The sequence below is a fragment of the Prosopis cineraria genome, unplaced genomic scaffold (assembly GCF_029017545.1).
Source record: "Prosopis cineraria cultivar Desert tree isolate PC_DT_omini unplaced genomic scaffold, ASM2901754v1 PC399, whole genome shotgun sequence".
In the NCBI taxonomy this organism is placed as follows: Eukaryota; Viridiplantae; Streptophyta; class Magnoliopsida; order Fabales; family Fabaceae; genus Prosopis; species Prosopis cineraria.
In genome coordinates this window covers 11,647-36,981 of record NW_026555724.1, presented here as the reverse complement: position 1 = coordinate 36,981, position 25,335 = coordinate 11,647, and the positions used below count along the sequence as shown (strand labels likewise).

The 25,335-nt window shown below is 31.7% G+C and overlaps 2 protein-coding genes, 1 long non-coding RNA gene and 1 pseudogene across 8 annotated transcripts; 1 reads left to right on the top strand and 3 right to left on the bottom strand.

Moving 5' to 3' along the window:
* Positions 1 to 7,468: 7,468 nt before the first annotated feature.
* LOC129296921 (uncharacterized) lies at positions 7,469 to 14,535 on the bottom strand. 6 transcript variants are annotated; one of them, XM_054935313.1, is made up of 2 exons: positions 13,979 to 14,534; positions 7,469 to 7,881 (listed from the first exon to the last, which is right to left on the bottom strand). In XM_054935313.1, the coding sequence occupies exon 1, from the start codon at positions 14,449 to 14,451 to the stop codon at positions 14,029 to 14,031; it is 423 nt and encodes a 140-aa protein (XP_054791288.1). In that variant the 5' UTR covers positions 14,452 to 14,534; the 3' UTR covers positions 7,469 to 7,881; positions 13,979 to 14,028. The 6 variants fall into 6 exon arrangements, with proteins under 6 accessions (XP_054791288.1, XP_054791292.1, XP_054791287.1 ...); XM_054935317.1 differs by lacking the exon at positions 7,469 to 7,881 and adding an exon at positions 11,043 to 11,062 and having other exon boundaries at positions 13,979 to 14,535; XM_054935312.1 differs by lacking the exon at positions 7,469 to 7,881 and adding an exon at positions 11,147 to 11,401 and having other exon boundaries at positions 13,979 to 14,533.
* On the bottom strand, positions 11,941 to 12,930 carry LOC129296920 (CBL-interacting serine/threonine-protein kinase 6-like; annotated as a pseudogene).
* A 1,480-nt stretch (positions 14,536 to 16,015) lies between the features above and the next one.
* Positions 16,016 to 16,834, top strand: LOC129296918 (uncharacterized). Its single transcript, XR_008590056.1, has 2 exons — positions 16,016 to 16,089; positions 16,545 to 16,834. It is a non-coding gene; the product is annotated as an uncharacterized LOC129296918 (long non-coding RNA).
* A 6,683-nt stretch (positions 16,835 to 23,517) lies between these two features.
* On the bottom strand, positions 23,518 to 24,170 carry LOC129296917 (auxin-responsive protein SAUR15-like). The gene has a single exon (XM_054935311.1). The coding sequence runs from the start codon at positions 24,168 to 24,170 to the stop codon at positions 23,664 to 23,666; it is 507 nt and encodes a 168-aa protein (XP_054791286.1). The 3' UTR covers positions 23,518 to 23,663.
* Between the last annotated feature and the right edge of the window lie 1,165 nt (positions 24,171 to 25,335).

The following is a 25,335-nucleotide window of genomic DNA, read 5'->3' as shown; positions in this document are numbered from 1 at the left end:
ATGTTGGATACCCTGTATTAATAAGTGGGGTATTTTCTCCCTGAATCATTTTTTAGAGGAGCAAAAAGCCCCCTCCATTGGTGATCTATTAATAGAGGGGGATTCTTGCTCCTTTGAAAAATGGTTTGGGAGGAAAATGCCCTTACTTATTAGTATAGGGCGTCTAGCACTCTTTAAAGAAAAATATAAAGACAAAAATACACATTAACCCTTTTTTGTTAATAAATTGAGTTTTATATTTTATAATTGAAGTAAATCAAAATAAAACTTAAATCAATTACAAATCAACTAACCAAAACTTTTTCAAAAGTCTGAATCCTGACAAAGTCTTTTCAAGTATTTTCACCAAGAAACTGGTATGTCTCAAGAGGATCAGGAGGACCTAGCACTCTTTGACATGGATATAACTCTTAGCAAAATTAATCTTGAAATTTATCCAACAACGTCTACAATATGAAATCAACTTGTGCCGACATGTTGGATTAGGAGGAACATTATAGGTGAGATGCAATTAAAACAAGATAATAGTTAGTAATTTAATGATAATATATAACTACATAAATTTATTAATTTATGGTGATTTAGCCAAATACTTCAGCCAAATATGGTCATTCACAAGTTCTGGCACTTCAGGAAAATCATTAAACAAGATACTGGCCTTGCTATGCGATAGGAGGCCAAGATAACTATTGAACTTGGGCTTGTACTTCCCTTGTAGATTCCATCTCTTAAACTAGTTTTGACTCGACTCCTCATTAGGGGTTCTATGAGTTGGCTAACTCTGAGTAACATAACTGATCGGTTGGCTTGAGTGTCATCACCATGTCCACTTTGATTCCCCATATCCCTGCTAATTGATATAAATAAAATTAATTAAAAATATTCAGAGATAAGATAATTAGAAAAAAATTCACACAATATAAATTTAATTCAAACAATCAATTCATAAAATAAATTGAACTTGAAAACATACTTTAATTTTAAAAACTAAATTCATATAGGATTATTCTTCCATATGCCTTCATGGTGTTCTTGTGGAATGTTCATCATTTACCTCATCTACTCCATTCAAAATAGGTAGCCTTGATGAGAAGGTAAGAGGTTCAAAAATATTAAAGTTTAATTTGTTCTTGTCATCACTATCAATCGTCCTTTATTCCTTAGACAGTTATTAACCAATTTTTATTTTCCAAATCTGTGAAATAGAAAACTTGTTTAGCTTAGTTGTCCATTATAAATGACTCATCCTTATTAGCTAGTTTTTTAAGATCAACCATTATAAATCATAACTTTTTTAGTTGTTATTGTCAATCCATTTGCATTGCAAAATAGGAGCTCTAAATTTTGTATAGTCAACCTCTCAAATCTCTTCAACAACCTTAAAAAAAGCATGGATGCTAATTTAAATTTCTTATGTTTCAAGCTAGAGAAGTGCATGAATTCAGCCACTATCATACCCTACAAGTTTGCACCATACTATTCTCATCCAAGGATTTCATATAGAAGGAAATAGATCACCATTAAAGCTAGGACGTTCTACCAACCATTTAATCATATCAAAAATGCTACTTTTATTCAAAACTTTCTACTTGAACCATACAAAAGTTCTATTATACTCTTTCAACAACCTTTATTTAGTTATTCTCATTTGATAATTTTTTGCCTTTAGAAGTTCTTTGTGAGAAAACATGTAATCTTGAACTTCATCAATATTATTTAATATATAAATGTACTTCTTAAACTTCATCATGATTCATAATCTTTACTGATACCCCACGTGTGTCCTAACCTAATTACCTCTTCTGATGATGAGATTTAGGAAGCCTAATTAGATCTATACTTGACAAGTAATTCATGCTCTTGGTGACCATGAAAAGCTTTCTTTAATTTACGATAAGGGTGATCTCGTTTAAGAAACCTCCAACAGCTAAAATAAACCATCTTTCTTCCATGTTGAAATTGATGGTAGCTTTTGCCTTCTTCATAAATTGGACATGTTTTATAATCCTTCACACTATAGCTAGAAAAATTCTCCTACGTAGGAAAATCATTTATAGTGCAAAAAATTATAGGACATAACTTAAAATTTTTCTTTTGATTTCATCAAATACTTTCATACTTAACTCCCATAGCTCTTTCATGTCTTCAATCAAAAGTCTTAAGTAAATGTCAATGTCATTTCTAGATTATTTTGGTCTTGAAATTAACATGGATAGCATTATGTATTTTGGTTTCATGTACAATCAAGGTGATAGGTTGTAAATCATCCAAAGAATAGGCCATTAACTATATATATGCTAAAACAATCGTGAGGATTCATTTCTAAGCAAGAGTTTCCTTAGGTCAATGCCAAATTTAGAAAATAATTGATCAATTTTCTTTCATTATATAGAATCAGCTAAATGATAGAGTTTTTCATTAGATATCCTCTCATTTGCATGCCACCTTAAGTTCTTTGCATCATTTGCATTTGCAAAAAGCTACTTGAATCTTGCTATAATTGGAAGATTCCATAAGACCTTTAAAAAAGCTCCCTTTTTTTTGTACAATAGTGCCTCACATTTTGGATATTTCTCCTCTCATTCAAGCTCTTTTCTATACAACACGCAATCATTAAGACATGTGTATATATTTTTATACTTCATACTTATTGGGCATAAGATCTTCTTGGTATCATAGTAATAATTTGGTAATACATTGCCTTTTGAAAACATTTGTTGAAGCAACTCTATCAATCATGTAAAACTCTTATCACTTCACCCATTTCTTGCCTTCAAGGTAACTAGTTTTAATACCTTAGACAATAGACTGAAATCAATGCATCCTGAGTATAAAGTCTTCTCCATGTTAGTACATAAGTTATCATACATATATGCTCACTCAAAGGCCTCTTTCCTAACATCATGGACTATGCCCTCTAGCCAATCTTTATCCATATTTACTTCGTTATCAATATTATCAACTTTCATATATAGAGATGTACTACTAAGATTTTTCAATCGTTCACCATGCTAAATTCATGCCGCATAATTCTACAAATTCCATCACAAATCAAGTGCTCTCTTATTTCTAAAACACCTAGTCTCCTCTTATTCAAGTAATTTACACAAAGACAATAGCACCTCCCTCTATTGTCAACAATGTTTTTCCTAGCAAATTTCAAAAATTCCTTCACCTCATTATCATACTTATCACTTATTTGTCTAGATTTATCCAACTATAATCCATATGTCATTACCTAAAGAAGAATATAGCTAATTGGTTATCACCTTCAAACACTTTTAAAAATCTAAATTCCTAATTCACCTAAGATTTGAAGTACTTTAAGAAAAAGAATAAAGTTGAAAATTTTTGATAGAGTCTTCCCTAAAAACTAGACCTCTTGAGGCATTGTAAAATTTTTTACAAAGAACATTTATAATTTTATAGCATATAAATGATTACATGCAACAACTTAAGGCCTTATGAAATCACTAACAACACTCCCAACAACAATCAATATCAGTAACAACTAAATTTAAGGCAATTTAGGGGAAACAACAAAATTAAAAAATTTTCAATAGAGTTTTCTCTAAAAATTGGACCTCCAAAAAATTTTACAAGCAAAAAAATCACAAGTTTATACCTAAACAATGTCAACAACAATAACAATTTGGTCAAATGCAACAACCTAAGGCATTAGACAGCCACTAATAACACTCCCCAATAAACAATTACATAATAACTAATTAAAAGTAATTAACTAAATTATTCTACAATAACTAAAGTAAATGACTAATTAAAATAATTAATCAAAAAATAAAAATTACCATCAAATTAAATTAAACATAAATTAAACTATTATATATATATTAAAAAAATAAAAAAGAAAGAAAATCAAGAAATACCAAGAAAATTCTTGAAGAACCCACAGAGGGGGAGGGAGGGGAAATGGATTTTGGATTTTGTAAGGAGGACAACGGCAAGGAGGGAGGAGGAGGGAGAATGACAATAGCAAGAAGCAAGGAGAAGCGCAAGAAGAATGGCTTCGATAAAGAGGCCAAGACACAAGAAGGGAAGAGACATTTTGATTTTTGACGATCGTTTGTGAGGAGGAAGGTGGTTCGATGAAACGTTGTCAGAATTTTAAATCACTTTTTACATCAGATCCCTTTGCCACCCAATGTATGCAGAAAGTGATCATTTTTCCATTTTTTTAAAAAATTGAAAGCTCTTTCTACATTGGGTGTGAAGCACCCTATGTAAGATAAAGTACTTTCTGCATCGTTTGTGAAGAGATTTGATGTAGAAAGTCGAACAGTCAAGTGTAAATATTACAAAAGTTACTGCCTGGACTTTCTATATTGTTTGCCTTTCAATTGATGTAAAAAGTCCCATATAAAAACCTTAATTTGTACTAGCGATTAGCTTCTTCATTAATTCAATTCCAATTTGTGTGTGTGTGACTCAAATGATGAGATCAAGTGTGGGATATTCCTAAAGTTTCTTAAAGTAAAGTCAATGACTTTGTGACTTAGTGGCATTAGGTTGATCACTCTTGCATGTGTAGTTTATGAGTTCAATCCCGCTAGCTTGTACCAAAAAAACTTCCTATATAAAGTCTGTGTGTACTTATGAGTGATCTCAAACGATCCTAATCATCAACAAGAGGCTGGTGGTGTAGACGGACATAGTTCAACACCCCGGAGCTTTCGTTGAATCCAAATGAAAGATCTCCCTACGAGTCCCATGTTCTTGTCTACAATACACTTCCCCTCATAAAGCTCTTCATCTAACTCTCTCTTAGCTTCCTATTTCTTCATTGCATCATCTTCCTTTCCTTTTCCACCTTCAACAACTACGTATGACAACAATAAGAGCTAGCAAATCGGGTGGGTTGAACTTATTTGAATCAAGCTTAAGGCTAGACTTATTCAATCTAACCTAAATAAGCTCAAACTTATTTTAAAAAAAACCAAAATATCCAAGTTCGGCCCTAATCACTTCTAGTTTTGGACTAGCCCAAATACTTGAATTGTCAAATTTTTTAAAAGAATAAATTTTACTTTAAAATTAATTATTTTATTTTATCAAAAAACATAAAATATATATACTTTTGAGGATAGCTAAAAAATGCACAACACTCATTTTAAAAAAAAAATTGCAGGTCTTAAAGTTTACTCCTCGAGTTCTATTTATATGCTAGAGAATATTAAGTTTGGCCGGGTTTATAGGACTCTTAACTATTTTTTTATACATCTTTAACTTTATGCCCTTATTAAATACTAAAAAAAATTATTAAAAAGAGTTATTATTGTCCTTGTCAGAGGGTAGAAGTGGAACCTTTGTAAATTTTAAGATAGAATTAATGAAATTTAATTTAAGGTTTTCTTTAATTATGGTAAAACACGTTAGGAGTGACTTATAAATAAAAATAACGGTAGTAAAAATCAAAATTAAAATAAATTTTGAACATTATTTTGAGACATTTTATAAATTAAAGACAATAAATATATGACCGTGTGATGATCAACAACGTAATATTACAACTAAATCCAACCGTGTGATGATCAAATTCCACCAATATATATATATATATATATATATAATAATGATTCAGAAACCTTGTTCCTCAGATAGAGTAATTTGACATATCGTTGGCTAACAAGTGAGAATGATGAAGACGAATCAAAAGCATCACCAATATTAATGTTGTTGATTATGGTACGGTTATTGTTTTGTGGATCAGAAGAAAGTGGCTACGGAATGATTGCTCAGATATTTGTTCCCGAATTGCATGACGTGAGATACACTTTGTTCATCGTAACCAAATAAGGTTCTCCGATGAATCTATATGAAAATTTATATGCATAATTAAGAGAAGCACACATATATCAGAGTTTTGTGCATGTTAATATAAAAGGGAAAAAGAAAAGGTTGAAAAATATGAGTGTATATATACACACTCACATATATGTGACATGGTTTACAATCTGATGTTGTCATTCCAGAGACTCCTTGGTCTAATCATGTTTATCACTGCATATATATGGAATGAAATAAATGTAAGAGAAGTAATGAGAAGTTTTGTTTAGTTTCCATCCTTTGTAATTCTTCTTGCTTGTGAGTTTGTTGAGTTATTAGGGGGACAAAATAGACAAAGCTGCCCCACATATGTCTAATTTGGTTCCACCAAACTATATATAATATAAATATATATATATATATATATATATAACTCACCATGGAGAGAGAGAAATAGAGGTCTCGATCACTTAACTTCTCAAAGAAGTAGGATCAACCTCTTTATCCCCCCCCCCCCCATACTTTACATAAAGTTCAGTTAAAAGGGATTCAAACAACTAATATACACTAATTTGTTGGATTTTTACGGTGATTTTACCTAAAATAAAGAAGGAGATAGACACTTGGTGATGGCAAAAGCTATTAAAAATCAAACTAGTCATTAAACCAATCAAGGTACTAATTAAAGGATTGATAGTCAAAATTATAGTTGAAACATAATTAAATTAATTATAAATAAAATATTTTGATTAAACGAGTTAAGATACCAATTTAGTGGTTTATCGGTTTAATCAAGTAGGTTAACTCCAATTTTCAAACTATGATGTAGAACCAACATGTGTATCAAAAGTGGGATCTACTATTTATGTCTATTTTTGCTTTCAATGTGTGAACCTTCATCAAATATTTGGTATGCAAAAAAGTGTTTTTCTAAGAAAGAAATATGAAATGCTAGTGGACCAAAAGAAAACAAAGGAATATGAAATACTCCCATCTCATTTTCTTTCCAGACTTATATCTCGTTTTTTTTTTTTTTACTAGAAAATACTTTTGCATATACCAAATGTTGCCTTATACAAGGTATGGTACAGTGAAAAGTTTTTTTCATGAGAAAACAAATGTGAAATGAAGAAAATGAAATAGGTCATTTCACATTTCTTTTTCGAAAAACACTTTTTCACTTACCAAAAGGTAATGTTTAGTATATGTACAAAAAAGTGGTTTTTAAATTAAAATTGTAAAATTCACTTACAATTGCAAAAGTACAACTAAAATTTCATCGCTAAACACTATCACTAATTTATCTAATTAATAACAAAATTAGCGATGGAGTAGTATTGCAAATGTTTAGGCTCATCAAAATATCATTGCCACATCACTTTGGTCTAATGGACTAGTGCCACCTAACTACCACCTCACCGCGTGCCACATCACCCATCACCACCTCACTACCATGTCATTCATTATTATCATGTTAAATATTATTACCTTCAATTGTCCCTTAATTAAGCTAAAACTCTCAACCTCACACCTCCTAGTACCTTAGCATTCAAACATTCCCATATGTAGGCATTGTTTAGTATGCAAAAAAAAGGGTTTATGCAAAATATAAAATGCAGTTATCTCTTTTTTTTAGGTTTATTTATCATTTCCTTTTTGAAAAATACTTTTTTGCATACCAAATGCTGCCTTAAGATGTCTATGTTGTTCCTATTTACATGTACAATCTGGTATCGATCATATTTGGTATGTAAGGAATCAACATTTAGATAGAATCATAAAATTAAGAGATAAATATATAAGTATACAAACCAATATAATCTTCCATCCAAGAAACACTGAAGAGGTCTCCCAAACAAGTGGCTTATTGGGTTGCAGCAGAAGGCTGAGAAGAGGGCAGTAAACAGCAAAAATATCCTCAGAAGCATATTGGAAGCAGAAATGGCAAAAACATTGAAGGCTTTGAAACATGCTTCCTGATTCACATGCCTCCTTGTATATATATCACCATCTCCTTCTACCCTTTGCTTTCATGCTTCTTTTTCAACACACCCATTAACTCGTCTGCATGTATTTCATCCCCCTCATTCGGCACGCCTGATTATATTATCCATATATAAATTAATTTTAATTAATTAATAATTAAAATTACATGGATATTATTGATCTCCCTTATTAGTGGCATATATGCATGGTCCCCAAAATTCAACTGTGAAAAAAAAAAATCACAGCTCCAGCAAACTCTATGATTTTGGTGCTGATCACAGAAATGAACACTGATACTTGGTATCGTAATGAGATATATATGAATTGTTCAAATTATATTTTGATATTACATTTAAAGTTATTAACATTTGATTTTTAAACAATTAATAAATTCATTTTATTTTTTTAAAATGGTGGTAGTAAGAAAATTTAATTTCATTTTAGATTTTGTATAATTTATTATATAATTATTCAATCGCGACAAAATAAAACTAGACTAAACCCTTCATGCGTATATCCAATCCATTTCTCAACTTCGTCCATATTTAATATGAAAATGAAATGAAATGAAAATGATTTCTTTTGAATGCAAAATGTCTTTTATGTTCTGAAAAATTATAATTTAATAACCTGTTACATATCTTAATTTGGGTGTAGGAAAGATTTTTTTACATAGATCTAACCAAAAGGGGTCTCATTTATTTGTTTCTGTGGAAAAAATTGGAAAGTGAACTTCCCCCCCCCCCCCCCCTCTTTGCCCAAAGGAAAAATGAACTAATCATCATCTGCAAGAAACTGATTACGTACCTACAATACCAGGAGATCCATGATCTCCGTAGTAAATAAAAACCGAGTATTCAATGGCCACTGTCCACCACCTCACCGGGGCCACCGGTGAAGACAGTCGAGCTGCCAAGAATAACAGCAAACAGGTTGTGGGCTAAGCCCATTAGAACTTGAACCTGAAAGCTTTGCTATCCTTAAATCTAAGGTGAATCATCAAGGCTCAAGGCCCTACTTGTCTCTGTGTGTGTGTTTGTGCGTCTTTTTTTTTTTTGGAGGAAAAATGCAGTTTAAATATTTAATATTCAAGACAAATCAAAATAAAAATTTCATAAGTACAAATAAAAATTAAAAAATCATACAAATGTTCTATGATATGATCTAGAAGTCTAATAAATGTCTAATTATCATCACTATTTACAAATAAAATATTGAAGTGTTTGATTAGTTTTTCAATGATTCAACACTTTAATGATTATGGTTTGGCTATTTGTAATTAAGACTGAATAGGAGAGTTCTTAGATGGCCGAAAAAAAAAAAAGAGTAAGATATTTTTAAATAAAAAATGACTATTGGACTAGTCCTAAGTAGAGGTGTCAATTAGGGTCGGCCCTTCAAGGGTTAAAACCTAAATGGGCTGGTCCTTTTAAGCTTGATTACATTTTAGGACTCTATTTTTAGTAACCCGGCCCTAACAAAGTTATTACATATCACATTAAGTTTAAAAAAATAAAATAAGATCAATTCACACAACAAAAATTATAAGTTTGATAAAAAAAAATAACATTATAAAATCAACTCCAACATCAATTACATGTTGGTAGCATCATTAGCTAACTCTTGATATTTTTTATTATCATCAACATCAATATGATTTGATCAATATTCTTGTGGATCTTTATTAATGGCAAATATGTTAAACTTTTCATATCTTCCTTTTTCATCCTTATTATTTGCAATAAATAATAAACCAAAATCATAATTTCAAGCTATTTAAAGAATGCAAAAATATTCAAAATAAGCAAATAATAATGTGCATATCTACTATCTGGATTAGAGAGTGAGTGCTAAACTTGAGTGATGTGATGTCTTCTTTTTTTATATATATTTTTATATTATTTTTTTAAAAAATGTATTAAGGCTTAAAAGAGCCGACCCTGACCCTAAAGGGCCAACCTTTTTATTGTCGGACTTAAAAAGGTAAGCCTGATTTATTTTTTAAAAAATCAAATTAATAGTTCAGCTCTCAATTTTTTCAAACTTACCTCTAATTGACGGCTTTAGTCCTAAGTAAAGATGAGCAAACAACTCACGACCTGTAAAGCCCGCCCATATGCAATCTAAACAGGCAGGTCAAAATAATGGGCTAGCCAGCGTTTGAATTAAACGGGCAGGTAGGTAGGTTATGAGTTACCTCTCGAGCTACCTGTCCCAACCCAATTAGAGGTTTCTTTATAAAAAAAAATAAAAAATTTAATAATTAACCACACGAGTAACACGTATGGTTGCTTCCCGTGGAAAAGAAAAACCCTTTCTCATGCTCATCTCCAATTCACACACTCGTGGCTGTTAGTGTTCTCAGCCGCCCTCGATCTCTCATTCTCTCAAATCTCTCAACTCTCAAGTCTCATCTGCTCATCTCTCCTCGCATCGTTACTCGTCGCCGCCGGATGTGGGACTGGAAGACTGAACCGCAAACACGGGCTCCCTCGTCGTTAAGCTCACCTTCTTTGTTGAAACTATTATAATAGTTCTCTAAAACTTTCAGCCACTCGCACCGTCCATGCTCTCTTAGTCTCTTCTTCCACTCGCTAGTCATCCGTGCTGTATCCAAGATGTGATTCCATTCTTGAGTCTTGACTTTAATCTTTAATCTATTTTTACTTTTTATTTCCTTTTTCAAAAAAAAAAAAAAGTAAGCTGAATTTTTGCTCCTTCGTTTATATTTATAAATGATCTGTTTCAAAACTAAGCGAGTGCAGAGTTATGAGACTAATAAACCCTGCTATAAACTTAATTTTTGTGGTGGCAATCTAAGCTGAATGGCTGAAAGTTTTTTCCCCTATGTTGTTTCTCAATGTTGGGTGTTTGTACTTCTATGATGTATTCTCACCTGTTGTAAAATTTGAATCATTAAATGAACCCTGGGTCAAAGCCTAAATGAATATTAACAATATATACATGTGCTGGTTTTCAGCAATTCAAAGAGATGAACATGAAAAAGATTGTAATTCAAACTCATCTCATTGGTTGAATGCTCCTGCTGCCTGCGTCTGTGGTTCCCTTGAAAATACTGATTTATTTTTTTTTTTAATATGGATTGTTTGCACAAGACCGCCCAGACCCTTGACTTTCAGACGAGCTGAAACGGGCCACGTACGGTTACATCCTGCCCATTGGGCGTTGCTCAGCCCTAGTCCTAAGCCCGGCTTTTCTTTTTTGAAGGGTTTTTTAAAACTCAAGCTTGAAAATCTTGTCACTCATTTTTCTAACAACTTCGCAAACTCACCTATACAAAATATGGGGAAAATGACTCAGTCCAAATTCACAGCTCTAAGTTCAACCCATCTATCTCGCTTACAAAGAATCATCATTGGTGCATAATACTTTTTTTTTTTCCTTGTTGATATCCCATCCTTTGAGTCATCACAGATTTCAGAGTTTTTGTATCTATTGATGAAAAGGCAATCATTCAATTAAGATTACATTTGTAAGATAATTAGTCGTTGAGGTCCTCAACTTGTGAATCAGATTTGGCACAGCATTCTAGAACAGGGGAGTCATATTCTTATCTCGTTGAGGTTCTCATGTTATTCTCCATTTGGCAGGGCATTGAATCAGATTTGGTCTTCTCGATTCGTTGAAAGGTCATAGAAGAAAAGAACATGAGAACATTAAAATCTGACAAACAACTTTATAACGCTCCAGTTGGTTTTCACATCGTTTAAAAAACTAACATAAGCTAATCATAGGGGTTAAAACGTATAGCTTCTTGTTTTTTGAAAGATCCTCTTACTAATTTATAATGTCAAATAAAAAGTATTCGCGCTCAGCTATCCAAATCAGCTCGTCATGATAATATTAGACGATCCAAACCATTTCTATTCACTCAAAAACTCATAGGCATGGTAACATTTAAGGTTTGGTTTGGATGTAAAAAAAAAGGCCAGAAAAATTATAAAAACTAAAAAACTAAAAAATTTCAAAAATAATAATTGTTTTTTACAATTTTTAAGATTTTTTTTCTTAATCTTCTTTTTTCCTTGTTCAAATGAAAGGTTAGTTTCATTCCACGCCGTTGCTTTTACTCCTCCCCCCATTGATCTGTTCAATACTCCCAAACAATACATTATCAATATCAGCAATTATTTTGAACTAACCATGAGAGTCCTAGTATGTCCCCCAAATTAATTAATAAATTTTACAGGGTTAAGGTACAAATCTGCCCCGGATGTTTACACACAGGTACAATTGGTATCCTAACATTTTTAAAGGCACAACGTCACCTCCACATTTTTTAAAATCAATGTCACCCCACAATTACTTTAGCAGCAAATGGAGTCATACATGTGAGCATTACAAACACATGAGTGCCAAGTTGGGAGGACGAAATTTTGACCATGTACATGCTAGAGGGATGTAGTTGCCGTCACGAACCTCATCTCCTCCTTTTCTTCCCTCTTCTCCGAGATAAGTGACGACAAGTTGAATGCCTCTGGTAGGGATATCAAATGGAAACCGTACATTGTTGCTGGCTCATTCTACTTTGATTTCTCAAAATTATCATCGCACTCCGAATCAGACTCCTCGGTTTTCATCCTCATGCTCTTTGGGATTGATTTCTTGAAGAACGACGAGTCCATGATTTTTTAAATTGTGATTGAAGTATTGGGGTTCGAGTCAAGGAGCTTCGTGATGAGTCTTCGAGCTTCGGATGAAAACCACGGTGGGCATTTAAAGTCTCCTCTATAAATTTTCTGATACATTGAAACCAAATTGTCGTCCTGAAAGGGTAAGAACGCATAAGATGACACCACAAGACCAGATATCCGCTTTTGCACCATCATAGCCTTTTTCACTAATTGTCTTCGGAGAGACACACACTAGAGTACCACAGGTAGTGTGAAACAAACCATCTTGCCATAAGTGCTCGGAGAAAGTGCTAAGACCAAAATCTATGACTTTCAGGTTTCCATGCTCGTCCAGGAGCAAATTCTCCAGCTTGAGATCACGGTGTTAAATGCAACGGCTGTGGCAGAAATCAACGACGGAGATCAATTGCTGGAAATAGACTCTGGGCATGTCTTCTTTCAACTGACCTCAAGCGATTTTATTGAAGAGCTCGCCGCCTCGAACGAGCTCCATGGCGATGTACATTAAATTGCATTTAATGACCTCGGCTACATCCCTCCAACGTGTATATGGTCAAAATTTCATCCTACCAACCTAGCACCTGCATGTTCACAATGCTCCCATGCATGACTCCATTTGCTGCTAAGGTAACGGTGGGGTGAAATTGTTTGATTTTCGCCTTTAAAAATGTTAGAATACCAATTGTGCCTCTGTGTAAACATTTGGGGTAAATTTATACTTTAGCCCAATTTTATAGAATGCAATTGAAAATAAAAAATTAGATTCTAAAAAATCAAATCAATGACAGTTAGATTCTTGACAAAAAGAATTTTTAAAAATGAATTCTAAAATTTAATTCAGACACATGTATCCCAATTACAATCTAATAGTTATATATGAAACTGAAATATTATTTTTTCAGAAAATTTTGACCAGGTCTTAACTATTATTTTCCCAAAATAAAAAAAAGGTTGAATTGCACTCAAATCATGGACAACACAAGTAAATACTGCAAAATATATTGACAAATTACAACATTTCATTGTATTGTGTGGGATAAAAAGTAATTTTCTGGGGGGAAAAAACTAGCGGAAGATTTCCCTGTTTTTTTTTTGGTGGCCAGACTAGAGGAAGATTAACTAGGGGCCAAAGAAAAAAAAAAGGCGAATATGCATTCCTGGCACCACGTGTTATTAAATTTTGAAATACAGGTCCAACTTTTTTTTTCAACTGATTCTCTACCGTATTTGTGTTTGGGTCATGCTAGGTGAAATCAGAACTTATCCAACTCGGTTCAAATTCAAAACTCTGAATCTGGATGCTCTCTCAGCCAGAAAAAATAAATTTTTTTTCTATTGGAAAAAATATATCCTTATCATAATTTTATTATACTAGATTAATCCATAAACTCGATATTTTAATATCTGAATTCTAGATGAAATACAATTTTCATATTAGTTTCCACTTAAGAATTAACTGTGAATGGAATCTGAAATGAGATGCCAAATACACAGGCACACGGGAGAGAGAGAGAGAGAGAGAGAGAGAGAGAGAGAGAGAGAGAGAGAGCTACCTTAGTGCATTATTGATGAATAGAGTAAACATGTCCGGCAGGATGGAGAATCAAGAAGAAGATCTAGTGGCAGAGGTAACAGAGTTCCAGATTTGAGCAAGACCTCCAAGAATTTGAGGCATTACAGCTCCGATTCCTTTAAGGGCGGCGCCGGAAGCGATTCCGATAGCGAAGGTCTCGGGATAGCCAGGCTTGGAATCGAGCTTCAGGTCGAGAATAGTGATGCGGCTGTTGAGGGAATCGATCTTTCTAGAAGAATCCGCCAAGAGTCTGTCCTTCTTGCCGCGGCCGGAGGATATGACTCCGAACAACGCCTTCTGTAAATCGTCGATGACCTTCACGGCGGCGGCGTTAGAGTCGAGGCCTTGCGATTCGTAGTGAGATATCAGCTCTTGCGGCGTCGGCGGCTTCCTCTTCGAAGGGGTTTTAGGTTTCGATGAGGCGACATTTTTTATTCTCTGCGGCTCCTCCATTTTCGATTCGCTAAACCCTTGTCGGAGTGGGAACTGTTGAACTGAGAACCGCTATCACATTCGTTGCTTGCGCTCTTATGTCTCTATTTTTCAGGTTGGAAATTTAAATCCAATAAAATTAAATTAAATATCTTCGAATTTGGTGGTGACAAGGCAGTGATGATATTTGTACCTCGACACATGAATTAGCAGAATAATCACAGGAATAATTCAAATTCCCCTCAATGTAAACAAATATCACAAATTATATTTATAACGAAGCATAATAAAATGAAACTATTTTTGTATTGGGCCTAAACGTAATTTTAATTATATGATCATTATTTGGGAAAATATAAATATTTATCCCTATAATTTTATTGTGTTTTATTATTAATTTTTGTACTTTTTTTTATATTTTAAGTCTTAGTTTTTTTAGTCTACAACATTAATCTATCTATTTTTAAATATGTACAGAAAGACAATGGTATAGTGTAACATCCCAATTTAAATTTTAATAGTTAATTTGGGTTAATAGAAATTTAAAAAAAATAAATAATAATATTTAGAGGTAAGAAAATTAGTAGAAAATGATTATTAAATCTAATTTAAGATATAATTCTAAATTAAAAAAAATTTAAAAAAAAATTATTAAAAAAATAATAAAAAAATATTATTAAATTATTATTATAATAAAAAATGGAAAAGGTATGCAAAAAAAAAAAGAGAAGAAGAAGGAAGAAAACATGAATGCTGTCGGCCGCCTCAAAAGTAAAATAAAATAATAATAATAAAAAAGAAGAAGAAGAAGAGAGAGGAAATAATTAAAAAAAATGTGGGACTCACTGAATTTTTATAAAAACTCACCTGTTCCTTCGTTTCTTCATTCCTTCTTTCGTGCGTGAGCTGAGGCAGAGAGAGAGCATCTGTGAGCCAAATTCACCGGTGTTGGGTTTTAAGGTAAGAGTTTTTAATAGGATATTTAGGGTGTGATTTTAAGCTTTTTAAGACTAAGTAAGTGTTCTAAAATTTTTTCTTAGTCATCCTTTTTCTTTGGTTTCTGATTTTGTAGTGGTAGAAAATTTAAGATCTGGAAGAGGGATGAATTTATGTTGAATAAATATGGTTTTTGAGGTTGTTAGTAGTATAATAAATATTCTAAAGTATAAATTTATTGGTGATCTTTGAATTTGTGGCTTATGGATCAAATTCTAGACTAGATCTGAAAATATATGTTGATTTATTGAGGTTTAGATGATTATTTGGGATGAGAAATGAATTATTATGGTTATAGGATTATGATTCTAAACTAGAGACTCAATTTTTAATTTTTGAGTATTTTAGGTACGAATTTATGAAATAAAAAGAAAATTTTGATAATAGAAATTAGTTTAGAAGTTGATTTTTAGATTATTAATGTTTATTGATAATTAAAAGAGGAGTTAAAAATTTTACTTAATAGTATTAACTATAGATTTGTATTAAGATTGAAATTAGGAATTATGTTATATTTTTAATTCTATTATTAGAATTATTTTATTAGTTTCAAAAATTGAAACTAATATTTATAAATAATATGTTATTTTGTAGATTGTATTACTGGTGAAGATTGTGGTGAGAGAGAAATTTTAAGGAATAATTTATTGAAAAAGCCACAAGGTAACCATGCTTTTAATTTGTGATTAGTGTTACTTCATGTTAATTAGGTGATTATTGAGAAAATTATGAATTTTTGTAATATTGTATAATTGTGCAATATTATTATGAATTTGTTTAATTATTTGTGGGAGGTGTTGGGAGACTTGCTATTATTGTTGTATTTATGTGCCACGTGGTATGCCCCTATTGGAGCTCAATAGGTGGTTTGTAAGGGCTCGAGCTAATCTACCTTTGGCCGGGTAATTTAGCACCGAGTGAGGGCTACGGCTTGAAGTCAATGGAGGGATATAAGGATGGTTGTTTGTGTGTATTGTAATATTTCTTATATTTGTTGAAATTATATTATTTTTAATTTTCACTTAATAAGTACACACTTAACTGTTTGTATACACTATCATAAATTGGCTTTGGTTACTGGGACTTTTGAGTCTCATTATGTGGTTAACAATTTTCAGGAGAAGAGCCACGAGTGACACGTGGAGGAGTCCCAGAGGCTTAGTGGTATAGATCCACTGTCTCTTTTGGGTATTTAATTTATGATTTATAATGTGTTATATTGCCAATATTAGGGCTTTTTGTTTATTGTCAATTATATGAATATATAAATGTAATCATGCCTTTCAAACTATTTCTATTTTTAGTACAATTTGGATGACTGTAATTTTAATATTTGGTTTACTTTGGATTGGTTAAAATGGCATGATTATAAGGCCAAATAACTGGCTTGTGTTGAAAATTGACTAAATTGCTTATTTTACTTGTTGGGAGTATAAGGATGGACAAATGTGATTTAGTTTACTTGTTGGGAGTATAAGGATGGACAAATGTGATTTAGCCTAATGGCATGTGGGAGGTAAAAATTTATCTGAAATGTTATAGTGTGTGAGTTGAAGCCAATTATAAAATATTTTATATCGAAATTATTGATATAAAAATGTGTTGGGTGTCTGTAAGCCAACTATGGTTGAGTTAAATTATTTAAAAAAAAAATTGGTGTGTTACAAATTTTGGTATCTTGACTCAGTGGTACCAGACTTCGCCTCAACTTCGTTAAGGTGGTAGAGGTTGGAGGTTCGAGTCTGGGGAGGTTCCAAAAGACCCCCGTGAGGGTGGGGTGAGGAATAACCACTGTACCACCCGTGGGAAAGCCGACAATCATGTGGTGACATGTGTGTTGTCCAGCGCCTGGGAAAAGACCCTGGAGAGGCAGTGGTGACCCAGGAGGGCTGTTATATATAGTACTAATAACAATATTAAACTATGTGAAATTTAACTAACAATGTTAATGAGGACGCTAACATATTTAAAATACAATTAGTTGACAACTTAAATTAGGAGAAGAAAAAAAAATGATAATTGCAAAAAGTGATTTCTAGTCATTATGGTTACTCATTTTATTTCATATATCAAATGCCATAATTTAACATCAGTAATATCACATTATTGCCCCTCTAGATATATTTAAAAATAAAGAGATTATTGTAGTAGATAGAAAAAATTATAAGGACATAGAACATTAAAAAAAATTACATAGGCTAAATATAAAATAGGATAATTATAAGTATCCATAGTTATGGTTTTCCTTTTATTTTAAAACTTACAATAGCCTCGGTCTTTATAGATCATGACTAAAAAAAAACATAAAGATAGTTTATGATGATATATGATTAAATTTAAAATTGATGACAAAAACGAATGATTTAATTTCTTTCAGTGAAATATAATGTTATTAGGAAAAAGAGAAATAGGGATAATAGAGCTTTCAATTTCTTAAGATTGTCTCTAAGTTTAATGTTTAATTTTTATACTGATTAGTCCTTACAGTTTCTTAGATTATTGTGTTAGTTTTTTTTTTTATTTATTTGTGAAAAGGCAAGAGCTAGTTCTTTAAATCTTTAAACACAAACTAACTCTCAAGTTAATTTAAGGAAAAACACAGTCATTAATCTCTATAGTTTTATTATATTTTGCTTTTAGTTATTATAATTTTTTTAATATTTTTAATCCTTATAAGAATTGAAACTATTGAAATTATAGAGATTTTAGCAATAAACATCATCCAATCTTATTAAAATTATAAGAATTAAAAACACTAAAAATACTAAAAGGACTAATGATTATGCTTTTCCTTAATTTAATATGAATAGTATATTTGTTAAAATTTATGAGTCTATTTATTTTCTTAACTAAATAATTACACTTTTTTTATTAGTATGCATAGCTGCATGTCATTAATGTTTCTTTATTCATGTTAATAAATTTTAATAATGTTACCTCCTCTTTAAAATAGCATGATCCGGTGCATTGCAAGCTATAGTTTTATTGAGTCAATAATTGATGCAAATTTTAGAAACCAAATTAACAAAAATAAAATTTAAGAAATTAAATTGATAACTAAAACAAATTTAAAAAGACTAAAATTTTTATTATTATAAAGAAATATAAACACAACATCTCTTTGCCACTTGTCTATTCTTAAGAGTAGTATGAAATGATTGTCTCTCGAATCAAATTTATTTTTTTCCTTTTCTCACAACATCTTGTAGAAACAATCCTAGAGGATGAACATATTCAATACATTCTAATCCTGCATACTATATGGCAATGGTTTTAAAAATCAAACCGGTCGATCGGTTTGATTTTCAATCTGGTTCATATGAGAAATGGTTTTAGAGTTTAAGTCGAGTTGAGCCGTTTCGAACCAGCAGTCGAATCAAGAATCGAAATCAAGCTGGGAATCGAATCCAATTTTCAAAAACTTGACTGTTCAAAAAAAACTTTTTTTATTTTTTAAAAAATGACTAATTTTTTTAATCATATCAAATTATGTTGTATCATGTGGCTTATTAAGTTATGATAAACTTAAAATATTTAATTTTTTTAAGTTAAATAGAAATTTCATATGTATTTCTTATATTTAGATTATTATATACATATATAATTTTTTTAATTTAATTATTATGTCATCGGTTTGACCACTAGTCCAATCCGGTTGAACCATGCGAACTGTGAATCGCTGACTTTTTCGTTTCAATATCCAATCCAGTTTCAAAAACATTGTTGTATGGCAAAAAAAGGAATTTCACAATTCACAAAATAGCACAATGATTTGCCCGATGAAAATCAGCTTCACTTCCATCTAACGCGTATTTGTCATAAGAAATGTGAAGATACCAACTTACCTGGTGAAGTCTTACGATCATCTCAAATTTCCAAATTTCATGAATAGATTCTTCACCTCCTTTGATGGTTTCTTGCATGCGGGAAAAATAAAGATCATATTTTTATAAGATTAGCTTAGTAATTTATTTAAATGGAGAAGAGTTGCAAAGTCGAACCTGTTAGGATAATAATCACAGGGCCATCCCTTCTTTGCAAATGAATGTCTTCGCTCTATTCTCCATTCAATTTGTAGCTTCATATCAAGCAAGAGGATCATGCTTCGTTCCATTTTCATTGCTTGCTTTAAATTAATGTTCTTCCATTTACAAGACAACTATCAAGTCACTCTATCATCAATGTAGATCTTTACTATTAGTTAGATAACTTCTCCTAGGCCAACTTAGAAGCTTTTCCGGATTGGATAATTCCTTTTTTAATTTTTTTTTTTTTTTTTTTTTTCGTTTTCATGTATCTATAGTATCGTGTGCAATGTAGTTTGATCCTTTGATCCAAAAAAAGATAAAGAAAACCATCTAATTATTTGACTTGGTTAATAAATTTTGAATTTTTTGAATTGATTAAGTTTAATAGAAATTTTCCACAACATTTTTCAATTGTATATTTTTCATTTCCTTTATAGAAAACATATACGTTTCTACCTAAAAAATATTGCATAAAATTATCATTTTAAAGAGACCTTTTTTGTTCCTTCTAATAACAATTATTAGATTTTTAACAAAGATTGAAAAATCTTCGCAGTTACACTTTTTTTTCAATTAAATTATGCTAAATTTCAATATTTTCATTTAGAATACAAGAGAATTTACTCCTATTGCTGGACCTGAATCACAATAATTCGATCCTTTTTGTAAATAACAATAACAACATTATGATCTTCTTGTTATGGGTCCTCATATCAAGCCCATCGTTACTTTATTTGTTTAATTATAATGGGCCTCATGGCCTTTAGGTGTGCATTTGATCCAATCTAAAAAAGGGTGTAACGACGTCGTCGTGGCCGTGACGTTAACAATCGAAGATGACGAATTGTTCACTGCGTTTTTGGGGGCATATGGATGAGGCTATAAGCCCAACAGCAGACAAATCAAACCCAAAAGAAGAAACAAAGCTACCTAAATTAAACAAAAGGTTCATAGAGTCACAAACAAAAATTGTTGGTAAAGATTTAAGGATTAAGAGTTCAAAATATCCTTGAAGTGCACATAAAGAGTCATAAATGATCTATGTTCCTTAACCTTTAAGATTTTCAAAATTTTCATCCTGCGCTTTTTACAATCAATTCCTCCATTAGCTAGGCTCACATTAAATTTTTTAATATTTATTTATTATCAAATATTGCATGATGGGGCCCACCAATTTTTTTATATTTTTTAATAATTTAAAAAATTTCTTTCCCTCTCTCCCATCTCTCCCCCTTCCTCTCTCTCTCTCTCTCTCTCCCTTTCCTCTTTATAGTCTCTCTCTCTTCCATCTTTGCCACAAGTCCGGCATCCTCTCTACATTTTTCACTTTTTTCTCCATTCCTTCTCTACATTCTTTATTTCCATGCATGCATGGCATCATGATAGTTGACCTCATCTCCCACAACCCCTCCCTTGCCAACCTCCTCAAATGCATCTTAAACCAATGCAATGTTGATGGCCTCGCATACTTCAGCTACAAGGCCATCCTCGATAGCCTAGGCTAGCCATGTCCTTCCAGTCACCTATGTTGTCTCCAATGGCGTCATGACCTTTTTTTGTCAAATTTACCAATGTTTGGGTTGTTCATGGTTCAAGATGAGGACTAGAGAGAGAGAGAGAGAGGGAAAGGAGGGAGGGAAAGAGAAAGCAAAGCTCAATGACAATGGTTTGGCCAATAGCTCACAAGTCTTTAGTGAACTTATCACTACTGGCTCAAGACCGCCACTTCATCCATCCAAAACTTTACCTCATCACTTCAACCCCTACATTTTTGAGCTTCTCGACAAAATTTGGGTTAGTAGATGCATTGCATAAGGAGTTGAGAAGAGTGAGGTCGGCGACAACATAAGGTCAATAAGCACTAAAGCAATGAAGGCAGCATCATTGATGTTACCAAAGCTGAAAGGGAAGGTGAATAGGAATGGCATTAGGGGAATTGACGCTAAACGTATCAATGCATGCTAGATATGGTGGTGAATGTGGAGAAAAAGGCGGTGATGGTAGAAGACATGAACTCCAAGATGGACTTGGATGCCAAGGCAAGTTGAAACAATTTAAAGACATCAAGCTTTGGTGCACATCAAAAATGGGATTTAGATTGGAGCTTTGCTACAAATTGATGAAGTGCTCTGTAAAGAAGTAAACGAGGGATGAGCTCTAGATAGAGGAGAAAGTGGAGGGGGGAGAGAGAGAAGTGAGATGAGATTAAAAAATATAATAGAAAATATAAAATGGGTCCCACTGTTGTATTTTATTATTAAAAAATTATTTTAAAAATTCACATGGCTCTTACTTAATAGAAGAATAACGTTAGGGTATAAAAGATCAAATTTTTAAAGTTGAAAGACAATATTGACCCTAAGTTGAGTTTAGGATCTCTAATGACCTTTCACGTATATTTGAGGGACAAAATTGACCGTCAACCCAAGATTTAATCCATATTCAATAAAATTATGAGTTCAAATCTTACTTCTGATGTGAGGGCCTAATTGATGGGAAGTGATGTGCAAGTATCCATGTAAGCACTTCTTGAATTTGGAAGCATGCCTTAACCCTAATGGGTTATTTGGATTCAGCTCACATAAAATTTTGTTTATAAGAAAAAAAAAAGGTTCATAGGGTCAAATGAAAAAATATATTAAAAAAAATTAACTTGAGTAATCTGGGAATGATGATATGAGGTAGGAAACCAATAAAAATATTGGTACTTGTTAATATAAAATATTTTTCAGTTGGCCAAAAGATCATAAAATATTTTTAAATTAGGTTATTTATAAAAAAAATACGTTTGAATCTTTACTTTAAAACCATATCTAAAATGTTAAATTGAAAGGTGCAGAAATTATTCACTTTATTTTAAAAACCACATCTTATTAACATAATTTTCATTAATAAAATACAATGTTGAATGTTGATTACTCTTCTTGAATTTTGTAAAACACGAGATAATATAACATCAAAAAGAAAAAGTTGTGGTCTCGATTTTCAAAAAAAATTTATTTTTTTAAGAAACACAACTAAAAATAAATTTGAAGTAATTTTTTTCTGAAAATGGAAAATCAAACAAGCTAATAATTATATATATATATATATATATATTGGGTAACAAGAAGCTACATTTTTCCTCCTATTTCCTGGTATGGTTTTCTCATCTTCTATCTTTTGGATTTTATTAAAACACAAAGGCTTAATCTAGAAGTAAGTGCTGCATGCAAATTGCAACATATTATATTCTATACTTATCCAATAGTTTCACTGAATCAAGCTTGCCCTCTTATCTCTGGCATAGGAAAATTTTTTCCCCCATCTGTATCTCCGCAGTACATTTTTCCTAATTAACTTGTGCACTTAGACATATAATTTCCTTAATGTTCTTTTTCCTTATTATTTCTGGTTAAAGCGTGAAGTCTGTAAACAAGAATTGAACTACATAAAGACAGTTTGAATGTAAATCAATCAATTCACCGAAGTTTGTGACTTATTTGGTTTGATATGATGAGCAGGTTGGTTTGATTTGTATGAATTTGGACCAAGTTTATTGTTTTTGTGATATATTTTTCATAATCAATAAATATTCATGATCATTGATAATTTTTAACTATTAATTACTATTTTAATGAAACATAGCTCTTGAGGACAAAACGAATATTTTTTAACAATTAATTAACACCTTTATTTAACTTTTAAAAATTAATGTTATTTTTAAAATACTTAATTATAAAATTAAAAAATTATCATAAACAATCACATACAATATTTGCTAATTGAAAATACTCTTTTACCAATCGTTCACAAATAACTAAATTTGAAAATAAATATAACAAAGTTCGGTTCAAGTTCCAAGTGACAAATATCTAAATTGAACCAACTCAATTAATTTTGCTAAAAGAAAAAAAAAAATCAAATCAATTTATGTCAATCTGGTTGGTTTGGCGTAAATGGTTCAAAATTCCCTTAACACTAATCTTTCTATGACCCTATTTCAAGCTAGTTAATTTGAAAATTATATATATTATATATACTTGATCAATAACGAGAATATATCATATATTATGCCATAAGATAAAGGATTATTCAAGCTCTTTTAGCTTCCCTCTGAAATTCACCTTGTTTCTCTTAAAGTAAAACCAGGAAAAGGATCACTGGTCTCGTAATTATGAAGATTAAGAAGAAGACGACAGATCAAATAAGAGAGAGAGAAAGAGATCATCATCTACAAGTTTGAGCAGCATGATGAGTGGGAGTAACCTCACAATCTGATCCATAACAACTAAAACCGTCCTTATCTTCCCCGAAGAACATCGGTCTCTTATCTTCTACCACCTTCAATACCTTCTCGAACAAGGACACGTGGCATGGAATCTTGAGTACTCCCTCTTGATGGAATCCGAATTCCTCTTCAGCTTCTCTCAGTAGAACCTGAAATGCTGGGTGTGATAAGTACTCCGTCGGGATTGTGAATCTCTTGAGCTCTTCTCCGACGCAGATCGCCAGAAACCCTTTTGGCACAACGACGCTATTGCTGTCGGAGCATGCTGAAACGACGTCGGTGAATGACAGAGTTCTTTTGAAGAACTTCATGCCTTTGTTACTGCCGCTGGTGGCGGCTCCGGCGACAGCCACGGCAGAAGAAGCAGTTGCGAGTTTCTTCCACTTCTTGAGGATTTGTTGAAGTTTAACGATTTCTCTGATTTTGTTAGACTTCTTTGAATCCATTATTCGATGCTTCATGCATGTGGGTGGTGTGGTGGGGGCTTGGATTTATGTACACTATTTGTGCTCAGATTTATGATATTTTATATTTGTAGACTGATTCTATGTCGATACACCAAATTAGTAAGAAACTGAATACAATTTCTTTTTTTATGGAAAAATGATCATTTATTCTATAAAGTTTAAACCATCTATTTTTGTCTTTAAGTTTGAATTGGTGTGATTCAAATTTTTTATTAAAAATAAAAAAATTATCGAGATTAACTGAATAATTATATTTTATTTAGAATATTACTTTTTGTTAAAAAGAAATTATTTACTTGCACACCCTCGCTAGCTAGCTCTATTGTTTCGTACTAGCTTTGCATCATATGAAGGGATTTAATTTCTCTTAAGTAAGGTTAATTAAAAGTTAAATTTTATATATAGATAAAAAATTATGCGTGAGCCACTCTCTAAAAAAATGAGAATTTGATCTCGTGAAATGTGAAAAATACTTTTTCATTAAATCTGCAGGGTCTAATTGTTATTAAAATTTTTGATAAAATAATAAAAATACTCCTTAATTTAAGAAAGTGAAAAAAATTATGGTGAGAGAAAGTTATAAATGCTTAAACCACTTTCATCATTTACTAAATCAGGCTTGTAAATTTCAAAACTAAAATTGTGAATAAAAAAACTTTTTGCTAATTAAAGAAAAATTGTGAAGAAAGTTATGAATGCTTATACCGCTTTAGTCATTTACTAAAATTTGTGAACTACATAATTAAAGTTGTGAATGAAAAAAATTTTGTACACTTTATTATATTGAATGAAGAAAAATGGAGAGAAAGTTGTCCATGCTTAAACCACTTTAGTCATATACTAAACCAGACTTGTAAATTCTAGAACAAAAAAAACTTTGTTACACCTTTTCAATTAAGAGGTATATTTGTCATCTCATTAATAACTTTAATGATAATTAGGTCTCTTAAGACTTAGAAGCCATTATCACATTTCATAGGACCAACTTATCATTTTTCTATTTTGGATGTATTTTTTTGTCATTCTTCCAATGTATTTTTTTTTTTAATGAATCAAACTCGGTTTATCTAGAGGTCAAACAAATTGGTTTCCCGGGATAAGCTGGGAAATAATATTAATTTAATTTAGTCTGATCTTAAAACTT